The sequence below is a fragment of the Myotis nattereri genome, assembly GCF_964212035.1.
Source record: "Myotis nattereri genome assembly, chromosome: 12".
Taxonomy (NCBI): Eukaryota; Metazoa; Chordata; class Mammalia; order Chiroptera; family Vespertilionidae; genus Myotis; species Myotis nattereri.
Genome location: NC_138087.1, coordinates 52,923,152 through 52,943,671, shown reverse-complemented (window position 1 = coordinate 52,943,671; position 20,520 = coordinate 52,923,152). Strand labels below are relative to the sequence as shown.

The 20,520-nt window shown below is 37.7% G+C and overlaps 1 protein-coding gene across 2 annotated transcripts in view; it reads left to right on the top strand.

The window, feature by feature from the left end:
* UBAP2 (ubiquitin associated protein 2) overlaps window positions 1-20,520 on the top strand; it is a 101,759-nt gene that overhangs the window by 67,036 nt on the left and 14,203 nt on the right. For both annotated transcript variants that reach the window (XM_081103651.1, XM_081103650.1), the window contains 8 exons: window positions 4,832-4,897; window positions 9,004-9,056; window positions 12,782-12,849; window positions 15,471-15,660; window positions 16,561-16,774; window positions 17,874-18,148; window positions 18,738-18,907; window positions 19,963-20,176. In XM_081103651.1, coding sequence (XP_080959777.1) covers window positions 4,832-4,897; window positions 9,004-9,056; window positions 12,782-12,849; window positions 15,471-15,660; window positions 16,561-16,774; window positions 17,874-18,148; window positions 18,738-18,907; window positions 19,963-20,176 — 1,250 coding nt within the window. The remainder of the gene's footprint in view (window positions 1-4,831; window positions 4,898-9,003; window positions 9,057-12,781; window positions 12,850-15,470; window positions 15,661-16,560; window positions 16,775-17,873; window positions 18,149-18,737; window positions 18,908-19,962; window positions 20,177-20,520) is intronic.

Sequence of the window (20,520 nt, the reverse complement as noted above, 5' to 3'; positions counted from 1 at the left end):
ACCTTGGGGGAAAATAGGTACTAACTACTAATGAATTAAAGATTATTTTTTGGAGTGATGAAAATATTCTGGAATAGATCGTAGTGATGGTTGCACAATTTCTGAATATAATAAAACTATTCAATTGTGTACTTTAAAAGGGAGGATTTTATGCTGTGTAAGTTAAATCTCAATAACAAAAATGAGTTCTGTGAATTCCTTTACAGAATAAAGGAGAAAATTCACATAATTTCAATAAGGAAAGCATTTGACAAAATCAAACATCCATACTGTTTTGGTTTTTTAAAAAGCCAGGCAAATCTGGAATACAAGGATATTTTCTTAATCAAATAAAGGACATCTACAACACTTACTGTAAACATTGCCATTAATGGTGATGTGTTGAATGTTTTTCCTCTGGAACAAGATAAAGAAGCTTATTACTCTCACTCTTTCTATTCACTAATGTACCAGCGGTTTTAACCATTGCAGTAAGGAATAAAGAAGCAAGGTCAGAGGGGTAGAAAGGGAGGAAAAAATGTGTCATTTCTGATGATGTTATAAAAGAATCTACAGAGAAATGATTGAAATTAGTAAGGGGGTTTTAAAAGGTGTTGGATAGAAGTTCAATAAACATATATTTTTCTTTTTTACTGAATTTATTGGGATGACATTAGTTAAAATTATACAGGTTTCAGATGCACAATTCCACAACACATCATCTGTACACATCATCACCCTGAGTCAGGTCTCCTTCCATCACCATTTATCTCCCTTATACCCTTCTACAACTCTTTCCCCCTCTCCGTAATCCCCACTCTGTTGTCTGTACCCATGAATTTATTTTCTGTCTCTTTAATTTTTTTCTCAATCCCTCCACCCACCTACCTCCAGTCCCCTAACTTCCCCTATCCCCACAGCTATCAGCCTGCTCTGTCTATAGGTCTCTATTTTGCTTGATAGTTCATTTTGGTCAATAGATTCCACATATGAGTGAAATCATACGGTACTTTCTATTTCTTTAAACCATTAACAAAGAGAAAATGGAAAAAAATTGATAGCCTCAAAAAACAACAAATGACTATGAAGCAGTCTAATGATATGCAAGATGGTAAGTCTTCTACCTATGAAAACATGAAATACATAAACTCGCCCTAACCGGTTTGGCTCAGTGGATAGAGCGTTGGCCTGCGGATTGAAGGGTCCCAGGTTCAATTTCGGTCAAGGGCATATACCTGGGTTGCGGGTATCTATCCCTCTCCCTTCCTCTCTGTAAAAAAATCAATAAAATATATTTTAAAAAAATACATAAACTCATACTAAAAGATAAAATTGAGAGATTCAAGAAAAATTAAATAGAAGGATTTATCATTTTTAGATATTTCAAGTCTCACGACTGTGAAGCTTAGTTTTTATTGACTCACTCTATGGATTTACTGATCCATGGAAGTCTACCACATGGGAATTGTCCCCACTGCCCATGGCAGGGGTCCTCAAACTTTTTAAACAGGGGGCCAGTTCATTGTCCCTCAGACCGTTGGAGGGCCGGACTATAGTTTAAAAAAAAACTAGTCGGCTGCTAAGCAACAGGCAGCGGCGGCAAAAACACCCGGCGGGCCGGATAAATGTTTTCGGTGGGCCGCAGTTTGAGGACCCTTGGCCCGTGGTCTATGTGGTTCAGTTGGTTAAAACATCCTCCCATTCACCAAAAGGTTTTGGGTTTGATTACCAATTAGGGCACATACCCTAGGTTGTGGGTTTTATTCCCAGTTCAGGGCTGGTAGGAGAGGCAACTGATTGATGTTTCTCTCTCACATCAGTGTTTCTCTGTCTCTTCCGTCCCCTCTCTTTAAGTCAATAAAAACATAGTCTCAGGTAAGGATTAAAAATCAAAACAAAACCAGCAGCCCTGACTGGTGTAGCTCACTTGGTTGGAGCATTGTTGCATATACAAAAAGGTGATAGGTTCGATTCCCGTTCAGGGCACATAAGAAGGTGCAGGTTCCATCCCTGGTCAGGGCATGTATGAGAGGCAACTGATCAATGTTTCTTACATCAATGTTTCTCTTCCTCTTTCTCTCTTTTTCCTCCCCTCTTTCTCTCTTTCTCTCTCTTTCTCTCAAATCAATTTTAAAAAAAGAAAATTGACCTCACTATTTTAAAAAGTGAGATTTATGGAGATGTATTCTATATATATTTACCCTTTTATTATTATTTTTAATATATCTTTATTGATTTCAGAGAGGAAGGGAGAGGGAGAGAGAGAGAGAAACATCAGTGATGAGAGAGAATCATTGATTGGCTGCCTCCTGCACGTCCCCTACTGGGGACCAAGCCTGCAACCCTGGCATGTCCCCTTGACTGGAATCGAACCTGGGACCTTTCAGCCCTCAGGCCGATGCTCTATCCACCGTGCCAAACCAGCTAGGGCAGTATTTACCCTTTTAAAGAGAAATAACTGAATTCCAGGAAATACATGTAGTTGTATAAACACCACTAAAATAAAGACACTGTTTTTCTGTGCTAGTAATGAACAATTGCAAATTAGAATAAAAGGGGGGGAAAAGCCTAGTACATTTATAGTAGTACAGAAACATGAAATATTTAGGTGTAAGTATGATGATGTATGTATGTGTAGGGTTTGTATGTTGGAAATTATTAAACATGATGAGAAAAATCAAAGCAGACCCCTCCCCCCCCCCCAAAAAAGAAGGAGATATTCATTGTTTATGAATTGGAAGACTCAGTATTATTAAAATGCCATTTCTCTCCACATAGATGCATGGGTTCAATACAAATTCCATCGAAATCCCAGAAGATATATTTGGATTAAATTGACAACTTTAGTCTAAAATATTTATAGAAAAGAATAGTAACGAGTATAGTCCAACTAATTTTGGAAAAGAACAACAAAGTTCAAAGACTCAATTTTCCTTGATTTCAAGAACTTACTCTGATCCTAGCCGGTTTGGCTCAGTGGATAGAGTGTTGTCCACTGACTGAAGGTCCTGGGCTGGATTCTTGTCAGGGGCACGTACCTTGTCACAAAAAAATGACAACTATACACACATTGTATCTATGCCAAATTTTTGGCTATTGTACTATAATTATGTGAGACGTAAATATCTGGGAATGCTGGGTGAAAGGTAACTTCTTGTGAATTTGTATTTTAGAAAAAAAAAGGAATGAAAGATTTTAACATGTTTCCCAAAGAAAATATCTTAATGGCAAATAAGCACACAAAAACATTCTTCTTCATTGGTCATTGGGGAAATACAAATTAAACCCATAATAGGTTACCACCATTCATCCATTAAAGGAGCTTTAAAAGGGAGCTTACAGTACCAAGTATTAGTGAAGAGGGCAGAAAAACTTGAACTTATAAATTCCTGGTGTGAAAGCTTACATTTAACATGCAATCTGACAATCCACACCCTAGGTTTTTTTTGTTTTTTGTTTTTTTTAAAATATATTTTATTGATTTTTTACAGAGAGGAAGGGAGAGAGATAGAGAGTTAGAAACATCGATGAGAGAGAAACATCGATCAGTTGCCTCCTGCACATCTCCCACTGGGGATGTGCCTGCAACCCAGGTACATGCGCTTGACCGGAATCGAACCCGGGACCCTTCAGTCCACAGGCCGACGTTCTATCCACTGAGCCAAACCGGTTTTGGCCACACCCTAGGTTTTTATTGAAGAGGAATAAAAACATGCACTTGCACTTGATATTTTATAGAGTTTTTATTCATAGTCACTACATTTTAAATCAGGTATTTAAATAATGTTGAATTAGGTGATTAAGTGCTATTTTTCTTATTCCTCCCTTCTTCCTTTTACTGTTATGTTTCTTCTCTCTCTCTTCATGCTCATTCTCTTCATTTTCATTTAGAGTAGCAAATTCCTTACTGAAAAACATTTGGATAAGCAAATTGTGTTTGATGCAGAATACAGTGGAGTGCTGGCTATTTTTCTAGAGGCCTCCCAGAATGGTATTGTCTTGTTGATAACACAGAGTAGACAGTAGAGTCTAGCCCTCAGTCTTATAGGTTCAGAAACAACTCCTTTGAAAAATTTAGAGGGAGGAAGGAGAGGGGAGAGAGAGAAACATCAATTTGTTTCTCCACTCATTTATGCATTCATTGATTGATTCTTGTATGTCCCCTGACTGGGGCTTGTACCCACAACCTTGGCATACTGGGACGATGCTCTAACCAACTGAGCTACCTGGCCAGGGCCCAGAAACATGATTCTTGTTTAGAGAGAGTAGAAGGTAGGGTGAGAGACAAAGCGAAACATCTATGTGAGAGAGAACACCTGGATTGGTTGCCTTCAGCACAAACCCCGACCATGGCCAGAGATGGAGCCTGCAACCAAGGTACATGCCCTTGACTGTAATTGAACCCGAGACCCTTCAGTTCTCAGTTCGATGCTCTATCCACTGAGCCAAAATGGGCTAGGGTGAAACATGACTCTTGACAGTGTAAAAATCAAATCCATTCCTTAGAGTCACATTAACACTTAACCAAAATAGAAAGTCTGAAGGATAGTTAAAATGTTTACTTATAAATTTACTAAAATCGGTGTACCTTTTACATAGTGTGGAATGCTTTTTTTGATGAGTGGGAAGGGAGCCTGCTGAACCTAGGAGTAAGAAGGGTAGTGAATGTTCAAGGGCCATCTGGCTAATAAGATGCATACTTGAGTCACAGGTGCCTGTCACAGTAAATTTCCCTCTCCTTGGAGCACTTTATACAGTATACCGAGCTCTGATGCTTTCTTTTTTCTGTTTAATTTGCTGACCCTTAATTGTTTTGATCTGTTAAAACCTTCCATTTTACATTGATCTGCAGAACTGGCATCAGATGCTCAAAATGTAGCTCAAGATCTGCCAAACAAAAATTCTTACGGACACAAAGGTATGAATATTTTATTTAAAAATTTCTCTTAGTTAAGAATTTTACAAAATGCTTATAATATCTTCCATTTTTATCAAGATTAACTAATAGAGTTTATCAGATAAGTATTTATAATCTATATTTTTATAACTACTTGATAAAATAATTATCAGCTTTTGATTATGGAAGTGTTTTCCAGATTGGCCTTCAAGGCACCACAGGTTTTTGCATCATTGTTTTCCTTTCTCCTACATGGCTGCCTTATCTGCTTTTAACAAAGGACCAACATCAAAGTTAAAGCAAACATAAAACATACATGTAAAATTTATTGTCTTAAACTGAAAATAAATTAGCGTCATTGACATTTTCAGTTATGTTTGATGTATAGGTCTATAAGCCTGTAATGGGAACCAAGCTCTTACTGTAAGATTTTAATATTCCAAAATAAGGTTGGGACCTGACTGTATTCTTCTGTGGTCTGGTAGTTTTTACAGTTTATGTATTTAGGGTGGGTTACTGCAACAATTTGTTCCTGGCTTCTGATGTGGCTTTCTCCTCTTATCTGCCATATCACTTTACCATGTGGCTCTGCTGCTTACAACTATGTACATATGTTGTCTTCTGCTTCCTTTTAAATATACTCAGTTCTCACCCTATTCTGCATGTCTAAATTTGTATTTTAGTTTTCAGACACTTAAAAAATTACTAAGATAGTAAGTTTTATGTTACGAATATTTTACCACAACTGAACTTTTTTAATAAAGCAAGTATGTTTTAAACTTTAGGATGTTTGTTAACATTTTATGTATAGGTTTTTGTAATGCCTCATTGTTTCTCTCCTCTGGAATGTCCCTTCTTTATATATCTGTCTGTTCATATATTTTCTAGCCTTCAAGTTTTTTACTGTGCTTCATCTAACCCCATAAGCTTTCTCTTACCAGTCTAGCTTTCATTAACATCTTTGTACTACATATTTTCAGTGTATTAATCAGATTCATGTAATTTATCATTATTCAGTAATATGCTACCTTTATCACTCATAAAACTTTTAATTATCTTTCCTATGAGATATGATTTTGGTACTTGGAACAATGGTCGCCAGCCTTTTGGACCTCATGGACCACCAGTGGTTCGCAGACCACCGGTTAGCGACCGCTGACCTAGAATAATGCTTAATCTGTAAGCTTTTAACCCAGTATTGTTTTGTTGGTGATTGATGATGAAGGGGTCCTAAGAAAAATTCCACCATAAATGGTTTACTGTTATAATTTTAGATTGCTCGAAGTTTTAGGAATGATTTTTGAGGCTTTGAAATTGTTTTCCATTTCTTGCTTAGAGTGTTTCTAAAACTCCTTAGATTAAACTTCAGCTTTTTGTAGAATTTCTCATTCTTTAAATTAAAGTACTATCTTCTGTGATGAATTTGACAACATGACCATAGGGTAGGTTGGATGGAGGTTGGCACCAAGAAGACTGTGTACTGGCCGTCTTTGAAATTAGTCCAGTTGTGAGCTTTTAAAACTATACATATACTTGGTGAAAAGTCTGGAAGGAAATACATTAAAAGACTGAAGATTACGTAGTGATACTTAAAAGAAAGTCACAGTGTAGAAGGAAGACAAGAGTGAAGGGTAGGTGAATGACTAACCTTAGATTCATTTAGCTTTGTGTACAGTGTGCTAAGGAGGCCTGTGCAGGGGCCTAGAGACAAGATTCCAGTACTCATTTCCAACAGGGACTAAAATTTCATTTTGTGTTTTTTTTCACTATTCTTTCTACCTTTGTTTAAGAAAATATTTTAATTCAAAGAAATGTTATAAATACTTATGGCATTTCTGGAGAAATTATGGAAACCATTTAAAGATATGACAAATAAACCAATACAAAGGATCAGATATCTAGCCTTACTATTACCCTTGAACAACACAAGGATAGGGGGTGCCAACCACCCTCCACATGTGCAAGTTTAAAACATGTCTTTTATACCCACATAGTAGTATATCTTAGATGATACTGTACCAGGAGCCATGCTCCATAAATCCATAGATTCTACATTTGTTTGCCATAACCAGTTTTGTTTTTTATTTATTTTTTAAATATGCTTTTTATTGATGTTTAGAGAGAGGGGGAGGAAGGGACAGGGATAGAGAGAATCATCGATGAGAGAGAAACATCATCAATCGGCTGCTTCCTGCATGCCCCTTCCTGGGTCAACACTCAACCGCTGAGCACACTGGCCAGGCCCTATAACCTGTTTTAAATTAGGGACATCATGTGGAAAGCATTCTGAAAAGGACTCTTCCTAGGTAACACCATCAGTTTACTTAATGAGGTGGTTGATGATTATGTTACTGACATGATTCCCAGGGAATTAGATCTAATAACCTGCCCCTTTTCTCAAGAATGTGCTCCTACTTCTCTTCTTTTTCTCCTTTCCACAAACAAACCTGATGGAAGGTCGAATACTCATTTCTTTCCATTGAAGGGACTGAAAACATTCACAGTCCCACTTCTTGAGAGTGGTTATAGTAAATATTTTGCTATATTTTCTTTTAAAACCATTTTCTCTGGTGTGTTTGCATGTGTGCTTTAAAATAGTGGGCCTATACTTATTTACACAGGATCTCTATATTTGAATATCAATACTTTTCTCGCAATTACTTAGTTATTGTATAGATCAGTGGTCTGCAAACTATAGCTCGCGAGCCACATGCGGCTCTTTGGCCCCTTGAGTGTGGCTCTTCCACAAAATACCATGTGCGGGCACGCACGTACAGTGCGATTGAAACTTCGAGGCCCATGCGCAGAAGTTGGTTTTTGGCCTGGGCGAGTCTATTTTGAAGAAGTGGCGTTAGAAGAAGTGAGGACGCTGGACGCGGGATATGCAGCGCAGGGGAGGCGCGCGCGATTCATGCACAAGTTGAGTGTGGATGGGAGAGTTGGAAGGGGTCGACCTCAGCGAATGTACCTCAATCAGATTGAAGACGTTTTTAGAAAATGCCAGCTTAGGAGTACCCTAATTAAGTTAATAACAATGTACCTACCTATATAGTTTAAGTTTAAAAAATTTGGCTCTCAAAAGAAATTTCAGTCGTTGTACTGTTGATATTTGGCTCTGTTGACTAATGAGTTTGCCGACCACTGGTATAGATGATTGTTCTTTAAGAACTGTTTGAGCATATCCTCTGTATCTGCTCTTCAGGAGTTATAGCTGAAAGGGCGAGGGCTGCGCCCTCCATCTTACCCTAGCAGCCATGTGCTTGGCAAGGCTTCTTCCCAGAAGCCCAAGCCTCTGCTAGCCACACCCAGGATTTCTTTAAACTAACCAATGACAATCAAGGGACGTGCGTACCATAGATATGACCACATCCTGTGTAACAAGACCCGACTTGCACCTGGCCAATCGGCAGGGCCCACAGTCATCTCTCCTCCCCTCACTCCACCCCCCTATTAAAACCCCTTTTTCCCACGGGGCTGGCACTCTCGTCTTGCCGTTGCGTCCGTAGAGGCTGGGAGCCAGACCCGGGTCTGTAATAATAAAGACTCTCTGCTTTTGCATCGGACTCGGCTGGCTCCCTGTTGGTCTGTTGGGGATCTTGAAATCTGGGCATAACAATAGCATCAGACTTTATATGAGCAGGACTAATGTTCAGCTTTGCTGAAGACCACTTAGGAAGCCATACAGTGAAGCTAATACCTTATGAAAAGGATGCTCCTGTAAATATAATAATTCAGTAGTCCACCTGAAAGGGTCCAAGGCAGACCTGCCTTTACTGAATTTTGTTCTGTGTTTAATTTTATTTATAAGGGATGATCTCATTGTTTAATGTGTATATTTGTGTTGTGCCCATACTTTCTTACTCATGCAGAATTGCCTGGATATCATCTATACTAAAGCAGTATCAATTTTAGACATTGCTTTGAGTTTATGTGGATAGTACCTAGCTAAATTGCATTGGAAAACATGATAAATTTTATGAAGAGTAGATTAAGAGCCTCATAGTACTTGGATTGTAGACTAAATTGCTAATGAGATATATAATGTGTCTTGTGTAGTATACGATAGATAATCATTTGGAATAAGACAATGTTTGACTTTGGGTATAAACTGTGATTGTTGTCAACAGGGGCCTGGAAGAATTCTGTGGAAGAGTGGACAACAGAAGACTGGACTGAAGATGTAAGTGTTTAGTACCAGATCAGACTCATCTTTCTTCTGGTTTCTGGTAGGGGCATGCATATTCGAGGAAAGCTTCAGCTATCTTATTATGGCTGGCTGTTCATGGCTCTTGTTCAGATGTCTGTGATTACCATGTTTTTGTTGTCATTGTTGTATTTTTAGCAGATGGAAGGAGTTTGGTGTTTTGAGATTTTTAACTTGGTTTAAATTGTTCACTTAAAAAATTCCCAGGTGTTAAGTATGACTGAAGTCATTTTTTAGCTTATCTTTGTTCTGTCTGACCTGATAATCAATTGATGCTATTGCCCTCGCCTGTGAACTATTACTCTTTTTTAAAAAAAAATATTGATTTTTTTACAGAGAGGAAGGAAGAGAGATAGAGAGTTAGAAACATCGATGAGAGAGAAACATCCATCAGCTGCCTCCTGCACACTCCCTACTGGGGATGTGCCGCAACCAAGGTACATGCCCTTGACCAGAATTGAACCTGGGACCCTTGAGTCCGCAGGCTGACGCTCTGTCCACTGAGCCAAGCCGGTTAGGGCTATTAATTACTCTTTATAATGCTTTTATTAAAGGGAGAGAGTCTATGTTTGGGTCACAGTTGAAATTAATCTGAATAAGTCATTCTGGTTCCAGGCCTAACTTCTTCCCCTTTCAACTAGACTGGCTCTGTTTTGGGTATTCATTTATTCCAGACAGTTTTTAGTACACTATACTAGCTTCAGGGTAGTGTTGATCTCTAAGTTTCTAGGTTCAGCATAAGATATTCTTTGATAAAAAAAAAATATTTAACTCGAAAAAGAAAAAGTAACTGAACTAGCCCTGTACCATATTTTATACCATTTTTCTGTTCAATTCTCAAGGTCCAGAACAGATGTATGTACATGATAGTTACAGCAGACATTGGAAGGGAGAGAATAAAGGGGTCGTGAATATTGACCTTTAAAATCACATAAATTGATCCAGATTTTGAGGTGGTTTTTTTTGTTTGTTTTTTACGATTATATTTTTCCCCTCTGTTCCAGTTTGTATTCACAACTATTTAAATGATGTTTTCATTTAATATCAAACCACTTACCCTTTCTTTCTTTTTTTAAGCAGTATTATTTCTGGCTTGTTAGGGAGTGAGCTAGTTAGACATGAGGAAGGAGGAGAGTAGATATGCTCATTTGATTGGAATTTAGGAGATTTAGGATAAATTATCTTTCTTTTTTTTTAAAGTATATATTTATTGATTTCAGAGAGGGAGGGAGAGAGAAACATCAATGATGAGAGAATCAGGAATCAAGCCATGACCTGGTTCATAGGTCGATGCTCAACCACTGAGCCACGCTGGCTGGGCTAGGATATAGTTTCATTTCTGCTACATGTTAACCATAAGTCCTTGAGGTAGGAACTAGATGGGTGGTTACTTGAATCAGTAGAGGGATGGATACCAGCGATAAGAGAAAGTCGGCTTATTTCAAACAAAGCCATTCTCCTTTTAAATGTTTTGTGTTACTAGAATTTTTTGGGAGAAAAAAGACGTTCCTTGGCCTGTAAGCTTTATATCCCTTTGTCTGTTGTCTGTGTTATAGGCAAGTTTAAAAATCATCAGGGGGTTAGAAGGCAAAAGGAGTGTAATTCACATCTAGCTGGGTTGACCTGTTGACATTGAATGAGGCAACTTTCCTTCTTGGGCCTCCTGTTTTCTGTCTTTTTTTCAAGCCTCCAGTTTTCATCACTATAATGAGTATCATAATAATTGTTCTGCCTAACTTAGAGGGTTTTTCTGAGTCAGATGATGTTTTATGATGAAATTCAGGTAGCAAACAGTTCAGATTTTCACACATACAGAGATATTAATATTTTGCTATATGGACCATACTGTATCACAGTGTAATTTATAATTAGTGAAAAGAATTAGCATAGAGAATTTGGCCGACTTCTTACCCTCAGGAGTTATAAAAAACCCTGAAAGTTTTCTAAGATGATACAAAGTAATGGGGATTGAAAGGTGAGTGATCTAAAATGCAAACTAAATTTCTTCTAAAGCTTAGAAGGATAACGATTCACCTTTCCCTTCCCCTCCCTTTTCTTTAAAAAAAGATAGAAGGAAACAATTCAATTTTCTGTATTGTACTAGGGTTAGATAGTATGTCAGCGATTTCTGTGGCTCTTATTTTTCTTGAACTTATTAATATTTTGAAGGCTTTAGATCTCTCCTACCATTGCTTTTTTATTGAATAAAAAAATTACTCCTTTATTGCTTCTCTTTATCTTAACTCTGTTTAATATGTAAGATTCAAAGCAAAAATGGATTACTTGGGACTCTTAAGATACTACCTTGGAACAGGGTTCAGCATTAAGCCCTTCTTATTGAAACAGTAATCAATTCAGCACTTTTTGTTTTTACAGAAAATGAACACCTACTGCCTGCTCTGCCTCTGCTTGAATATTAATGTCTGAGGAAGTTTGATTTTACACAGTGTGTGAGAGTCCTGAGACATTTAGAATTGATAAGAATTACAGCAGTCTTTGGATAGCATTATCATTAGTTTCTTACATGATCTTATTACATAAACATTTTTAGCCTTTAACCATTTGTACGCCATAAGCGTCTGTAGACGCAAGCAGTGGACCTTTTCTAATTAAATTCAAAATATCGTGGCAGTTAAAATGCCCCACTTTGAAAATATTAAAAAAGCCTACCTTGCAATAGTGTCAATTGAGGTTTCAAAAAAACTTGATTCTGCCCAGCTAGTATAGTTCCGTGATTGAGTGATGACCCATGAACCAGGAGGTCGAGGTCAGGGCACATGCCCTGGTTGCAGGCTACATTCCCAGTAGGAGGCATGCAGGAGGCAGCTGATTGATGATTCTCTCTCATCATTGATGTTTCTCTCTCTCTGTCTCTCAAATCAACTTAAAAATATTTCAAAACAAGAAAACCCCCACTTTATTCTTTATGCCTTAAAAGTGCATTAAAGCAGTATGCATGAACCTCAGAATAATTATATTGAGTGAAAGAAGCCAAAAAAATTACATGTTTTAAAATTCCAGAAAATACAACCTGGTCTATAGAAAACACATTGGTTGTTGCCTGGGAATGAAGGTGAATGGTGGGAAGGATTGATTACGCAGAGATAGGAGCAAACTTTTGCCCCTAGATATGTTCACTGTCTTGATTTGGTGATGGGTTCACGGGAGTACACATATGGCTGAACTAATATTTCAGATTGAATATTTGCAGTTTATTGTATGTCATACCTTTATAAAATTACATATTTTTATAAAAACAGCAAGGAAACCTATGGCTTAATAAAAAGAAATAGAGATTATTAATAAATGAAATACTAAAGCTATCTGTCTTTGGGGAAAGAAAACGTTATTTTTGCCTTTTCACATTTTCCCATTCCTTTTTGACATTTATGGTGACATTGGTGGTGGTTTTATAGGTATCTCATTTTGTGTAATGTCAAATAGTGAGACTGGGACTTGAACCCTTCACTGTGTTGTTTCCTTGATGTGCAACCCTTTTGTGAGCTTATTAATCTAAAATTACCTTCACTTTAAGGAAATTACTTGTCATGATCACCTATGTATTTCCTTTCCTTCAGACTGCCTTTTGGGTGAATTATAGTGTGAGTACCGGCAACTAAAAATTGTCAGGAACTTGATACATTTGTTGTTTTATGTTATATAAAATAAGATTAAGAGATTTTTTAATCCCTTTCATACAGCTTTCTGAAACAAAGGTCTTCACTGCCTCATCTGTTCCACAAGAGAATCATGTCACACCTGGGAAAAGGTAAATACTTTTTGCTATCTTTTGTTTGTTGTAATTGAAATTTCTTGTCGTGGGAAAATAATTTTGATTCTTGGATCTGTTTTGATTATTTTTACCTTTTCTTGAATCTCTGTTTTTTTCCTTTTCCATCTAAGATTTTCTTTGACCCCAAACCTACCTGGTGACCTGACAGAGCCTCCATCATTTCCTAATTGTTGTATCCACTGATGAATTAAAATAGCAATTATGTTTGTGATTTGTTATCATTTGTGACAGATTATGTTAAACCTATGTAATGGTTCTTTTTTACTTTTGTAAACATGTTTTTTGACAGATGAACTTAATACAAAATATCCTTTGGTTTCTTCATATAATATCATTTATTTAGATCTCAAGCTCATTTTTTATGAGTTCTACTACTTTTTATTTTTTTGTTAATTCTCACTCGAGGATATTTTTTCCATTGATTTTTTTCAGAGAGAGTGGAAGGAGGGGGAGAGACAGAGAGAGAGAGAAATATCAATGTGAGAGAGACATATTGATTGGTTGCCTCCCACACATGCCCCAGCTTGGGGCGGGGATTGAGCCTGCATATAACTGTAACCGTGGTATGTGCCTTCGACTAGAATTGAACCTGCCACCCTTCAGTCCCTGGTCTAGCTCTAACCACTGAGAAACCGACTAAGGAGGGCTCTACTAGTATTAATCCAGTAGTCTAGAGATTACAGAAAAGGAAGGAGCTTTGGGGTAATAGAAATGTTGTTAGTGTGTGTACAGAATTGAATCATTGAAAAACATTTATTTACATCCTAGTTTTCACAATAGCTCTAAAAAATTTTTATTATAGTTTTAAAATGCAGTAATCTAGAAGAATGAAAGCCTTGATATATATGACACCTGAGAATTGAAGGCAATTTTGAATCTTACATGCTCAGTCTTATGCTAAATGAGATGGTTATAAGAATGTTGCAGGGAAATAACGATTAAAATTTTATGTCTAGCAATATAATGTTTTGTGCATTGCTCAGAATTTCTTGTTAAGTGTACATAACTACTTTATTATATTTATTGCTCAATGAATTTTATAGGATCATTTTCATCTTTTAAAAAATATGAAGTGGACTCTTTCATGCTTATTTTTCAGAAGACAGTGTTGTAGTTTATTTTGTTTTGTTAATCTTCACCTGATATTTTTTCCATTGATTTTTAGAGAGAGTGAACAGGAAGGGGAGAGACTGAGAGAAAAAACATCCATTTGAGAGAGAGACATCAATTGGTTGCCTCCCGTATGCACCACTGAGCCAAACCTGCTAGGGCAAGGATATTTTTTCCATTGCTTTTCAGAGAGTGGAAGGGAGGGAGGAGGGTATGTGTGGAAATGAGAGAGAGAGAGAGAGAGAGAGAGAGAGAGAGAGAGAAAGAAACACAGATGTGGGAGAGACACATTGATTGTTCCAACAGGGGGTGGGAAGTAAACCTGCAACCCAGATGTGTGCCCTTGACCAGGAATTGACCCCTTGACCCTTTGGTGCAGGGATGGGGGTCGGGTGGATGACACTCTAATCATTGAGCACACCAGTCAGAACAGTGCTGTATTTTTCATGCATATATCTCATCAGTCTTTTGGAATAGAACTTGCTCTCTTTTTTATAGTAATACAACTTTCTTTGGTGGATTGGTCATATGTAATATAATTACCCTGGGTTTCTATCCTTGAAGTATCCCATAAGCCAGAACATTACCTTGGAATCTAAAATACTAATCTGGGACTTCAACCTGGTTATGGGAAAGTCTGTGTGGTAGTGCATGGGTGGAGGAACTCTGGCCCAAGAACTTTGTTTTGTATCGCCACTGAGTCTTGAATTATTTCACCTCTCAGAATCTGTTTCACTGGTATGGTGAAAGTTTCAGTTAGAAGAACTGACTGGCAACTGGCCTTGGAAAGGGTTTAATGGAGCAAATTATGTTAGGTAATTCTATGTACCTTGCAGGTCCTGCAGAGGAGAGTTAGTAGCTCACTCACATGTAAGGTAGTGTATGTATCTGGAAGATAATTTCTTCCTCATGCTTTCAGGTTTTTGGGCCATAGTTTTCAAATTGGATATCTGTCATTCTGGGGGCATCACAAGAGTTGTAGTTAACAGGGTATTTATGAATATATTGTGCATTCTTCCTTGAATATTTAAGAGAGAAAATTATATGAGATTTATACAAACCTAAATATGTTATTGGAAAGAATGCAGAACTTACAGGAACATTTATGATAAATGTGAAACTGCTTGACTAGGCTGCTATAGCTGTGTTCCTCATTCCCCCAAAATAAGAACTCACTTTCCTTTAGGAAAGTTTGAGACACTGGTTCCAAGTACTAAAAGGAGCAAAACTTCAGAAAATTCTTTCGGTTTGCTCAATTTCTCTCAATTTTCAAATAAGTTGTCACCGTTACATTTCTGTGGAAATAATCTCAAAGCTCCTTTTCGTTTTTCTTCTCTGCAAAGCCCTGCTTCAATCTCTGTGGCTTTGGGTTTTTCTTACTTGAGTGATTTTTGGCATGAATTTACTTGATTTGATTCACTTCTCAAATTCATTTGCTGGTAAGATTTGCTTATGACTTGTTCCTCATTTGCTTTTTGTCTGCTTAGTGTTGATCTGGTAGCCTTGCTCCAGAAGCCTGTTCCTCCCAATCAAGCCTCAGAAGTCAGCTCCTTTGAAACTTCCCAACAGCAGGGCTTTGGCCAAGCCCTTGTCTTCACAAATTCTCAGCACAGCAATCAGATGGCACCAGGGACTGGCAGCTCCACTGCTGTCAACTCCTATTCTCCTCAGAGTCTGGTAATTCATTTTTATTTCAATATGGGATTTTAAGGAATGCTTATGCTAGGATGACACATGCCTTATAACTATTTTCTAAATATAAAAAGTTATACAGTACATTTCTGTCCAGAAAACAGTGATGCGTTTATTTCCAAGCACATATCTGATGCTTCCATGTGGAATTCAACTACTCTGAGTTTTCTGGGCAAAGATAAAAAAAAATTATTTTTTTTTGAAGTTGAAATCTCTTCCGTCATAATCACTCAGGCATCCTTATTAACGATTTTTCTTGGATTTTGTTTCAAAATCTGTCTCTAGACTTAAGCTGTTAAAATTGTCATTTTCCAATTTTCTTAAATGCAAATGTTTGCCAGTATATGCTTACTGAAATTATGTAAACACAGTTTTGTCCAAGTTTGCCTAGGTGCTTATATATTTTTTTATTTTTGTTTTCTTATTCCATAAACTTGGTGTACTTTTTCTTAAAAGGCTGCACTTTGTAGTAGAGACCCTTATAATTTGAGTGTGCTTTCATTGAAACAGTGTCATCTGCTGCTGCATATAATTCTGACCTCCCATGAGAATTAAGTTCCTGTCAGAAATAACTCAAGGAATTGTTAGTGAAGGATGTTTGTGAATTTGTGACATCACTTTTAAAAATCAATTTTCTTAAAATCCAGAGAATATGTTTCCTTTTCCTTTAACCTCTTATATCAGAATCAGGAAGGATTGCTGGATTTATTTAGTTAGATCTTGTTGCATAATAATACTTTCATGTAGTATAATCATATGAGTCTTGCTAATTCAGGTTTTCTGGATTATAGTTTTTAAAATCCTTGTGAAAATACTTGGCATGTTTTAAAGCCTGGGGTAGATATTCTGTATTGTTTAGGATTTCTGCTTTTTTTCTCTTTAAAGTCATCCGTCCTTGGTTCAGGATTTGGAGAGCTTGCACCTTCAAAAATGGCAAACACCACCAGCTCCCAGATTTTAGATCAGTTGAAACCTCCAAGTTTGGGCCAGTTTACTACCACACCAAGTTCGCAGCAGAATAGTACAAGTGCCCCCACAACCACTTCTTCTTGGGACCTCAAGCCCTCAGCTACCCAGTCCTCAGTCCGTAGCCATTTTGGTAAGTATACATTTTCTGTGGTTGCTTCACCCCTAAACACTAGCGGAGGCTGTTGATTTGTGAACACTACTGTGGATTTTGTCCAGAGATGTTTCTTTCTTTAAAAAATGTTTTTAAATTGATTTATTTGAGAAAAAGAGACATCAGTTTGTTGTTCCACTTACTTATGCATTCACTGGTTGATTCCTGTATGTGCCCTGACCAGAGATCAAGCCCTCAACCTTGGCATATGGGGTCGACGCTCTATCCAATTGAGCTACCCAGCTAGGGCCCAGAGATCTTTTTTTTAGTAGAACTTTGCAAAGTTTCTGAATTAAATCAGTTAGCTTTGTATTGTATCAATGAATACCTGCATTTATTTGTTATTATTATTAGTACTACATACCTTGAAGAGATGTACAAAAGCATGATAAAGGCATGCAAATATAAGGAAACAACTTATCAAACCCTCTGGATTACTTTCTCATTCTAACATTTGCATGTATCCATCATGATTTGGTTCAGCCTTGCCATCTGTGGTTTATTTAAAGGCATCACATGTAAGTTGGAGGTTTTGTGACCTTAAGTTAACGTTTCCCACCAACACACACCATACTTTATTAAGGAACAGCAGGGAGTTATTTTAAACATAGGGTTGGTTGTGTGGATTCCCTTATGTTTAAGGCATATTGAGAGACATGGAAGCACATTTCTCTGTTAAATAGTCTCAGATACTTCCTGAGTACCTGAGACTATTCCCAGGTTTGAAGTGATACCTATAAAAGAAAATCATTAGAGATTCAGTGCCCAGGGTTTTTATCGAGGAATGGGGGCTGGTTATGTAGGCACCCTCTGCCTAGTATACACCAAACTTCCAGATTTCTAGAAGGAAAGCAAATGTTCAGTGTAAACTACATTGTACAAATATTCAAAGCACAGAGTCACCTTTGTTGGTTAGAGTGTTGGCATTCTTTCCCTAGAACATACAAAAATTCTGTGTTCCTCAGACACTAGCCAAGAGCCAATCTTGCAAGTCAGTGATAGTAGAAGGGGGAACGCTAATCCTATGTGCCAAAATAATTGTTACTGTTTTGTTTTCACCCCTTTACCTATTTTCTAGACTTTAAATCTCAGCCTGAACCATCCCCAGTTCTCAGCCAGTTGACCCAGCGACAGCAGCACCAAACTCAGGCAGTCGCTGTTCCTCCTCCTGGGTTGGAGTCCTTTCCTTCCCAGGTAAAACTCCGAGAGTCAGCACCCAGAGACAGCACCTCCACTGTGAACAAACTCTTGCAGCTTCCCAGCCTGACTGTCGAAAATATCTCTGTGTCTGCCCACCAACCACAGCCTAAACACATCAAACTCCCGAAGCGGCGGATACCTCCAGCTTCTAAGGTGGGTATTGCATGTGAAGCTGCAGACCCAGGGTGGATGTATTTTAACATTTAGCTTAAGTGTTGGATTAGCAAGTCTCAGAAACTGAGTGTAGTGTTTTTCAAGCACATAGTTTACTGCTTTATGAGGAAATGGCAGTTTCTGAGTGAGCTAATATTAGAAGGAATGAGTTTGTGCTGAGAGACAGAGATTATTAATTCAAATTACTAGAGCTGGCTCAAAGAATCTGATGGCCTGTGTGCTTAGTTGTGCTGCCCCGTGGTGGAGGATGAGTGGGTCTTTTACCAGAAAATGCTTTAAGGCATTCTCCTCTTTTACTCAACCACAATCCCGGCCCCTCACTGCTCTAAGGAAGCAGTTGGTAGCAATGATCATTGTCCTGTTAACTTTTAATTTTTCTTTGCTCTTGTCCCTTCTGTCTCTTTTTAAAAATCCTGTTCCTTTTTCCTTTCTTTTGGCCTTTTGTGCCTTGTTCCTCAGGCCTGCCAGCTATGCCCTGGGAACCCAGTGTCCATTTGGCTCTGCTATAGACCCTTAAGACTTAGCATCCATGACCTCTGTTCCTGACATGGCAGCTTTGCCTTTTCAGATCCCAGCTTCTGCAGTAGAAATGCCTGGTTCAGCAGATGTCACAGGATTAAATGTTCAGTTTGGCGCCTTGGAATTCGGATCAGAATCTTCTCTCTCTGAATTTGGATCAGCTGCAAGCAGTGAAAATAGTAACCAGATTCCCATCAGCTTGTATTCAAAGTCTTTAAGGTATATAATCCCACTTCTCTGGTTTTGACTAGAGTAAGTCTTTAGTTTGCAAGGTAAAACAGAATAGAGCCTAAGAAATCACCTGGTGGAGCCAGACAGTACACCCTGTGGTAGTGGATTTGTGCAGCCCTCACTAGTATCGAATCCAGAACTTTTCTTCCATCACCCTAAAAAGAAACCCTGTGCCTAGCAGCAGTCACTTCTAATTTCCCCTTCCCCTCATATTCTGGCAACCAATAATCTGTCTCTGGATTTGCCTATTCTGGACATTTCATATAACTAGAATCATGCAATTTATCTCCACTTGTGACTGACTTCTTTCGCTTAGCATAGTGTTGTCAAGGTTCATCTTTGCTGAAGCATGAATGCATTTTGTTTCCAAATAATATTTTATTGTGCTAATATACCACATTTGTTTATCCATTATGAGTTGATGGACATGTGGATTGTTCCCACTTTTTGGCTATTATGAATCATGCTGCTGTGAACATTTAGTTACATATTTTATGTGCTTTTGATTCTGTGAATGTACACCTAGGAATTGCTGGGTTATATGGTAACTATTTAACCATTTGAGGAAGCATCACATTTTCCACAGTGGCTGCAGCATTTTACCTTTCTATGAGTAATTTCTGAGAGATTCAGTTTCTTCACATCTTGCTAACACGTTCATTCAGTGGGATATCTTATAAATAGAGAAGGCCAGATTTTACATTTTATTTTATTAGTTAACTTTTCCACTTTCCAGAGCCCAAACCTGATATTTGCATGGGTTCCTTTTCTAAAGATGGTCTCAGACATCTAGATTCCTTAAAGATTCTTAAAGCTGTCCCTTTGCCTGTCAATTAAAGTTAGGTGGGTCTAGGTTTTTATGGGGATGGTGCTAGACTTGGGGGATTGTTTTGAATCTTCATTGCATTGTTTACAAATTGAAGAATGCAGTAGTATAAACTTGTGGTTGCAGACATGTTTATTTAATTTAGAGTATGATAAAATAGTTCTCCTTCATGAAGCTATGTAAATTGACACAAATGTATGTCTAATACCATTTGTAGTGATTCTTTGAATACCTCTCTACCAATGACCAGTGCAGTACAGAACTCCACCTATACAACTTCAGTCATTACCTCCTCCAGTCTGACCAGCTCATCCCTGAGCTCCACTAGTCCAGCAACAACGTCTTCCTCCTATGACCAGAGTTCTGTGCACAGCAGGGTTGCATACCAAAGCTCTGTGAGTCCGTCGGAGTCAGTTCCAGGAACTGTCACGGTAAGTGGTCTTTCGGGTTCCTTCCTGTCCTCTTTTGGAGCTCAGTGTATAGTTTGAGCCTTTTTTTTCTTTTTGCTCTCACATGAGGATATGTTGATTTTATTTTATTTTTTAATTTTTTGTAATCCTCCCTTCCTCTCTGAAATCAATAAAAATATTTTTAAAAGGTGGATGACAAAATAAAAATATTAAAATATAGTTGAATTGGTCTAGCAAAATTTGGATACATTTTCTAAGTCTCCTTCTAAGCAGGAGCTATTTGTACATCGTTACTTAAAATTTTTTGTTGTTGTTTTTACTTCCCTTCTTTTGTTTTACATATTTTGTATTAGTGTTTTCCTCAA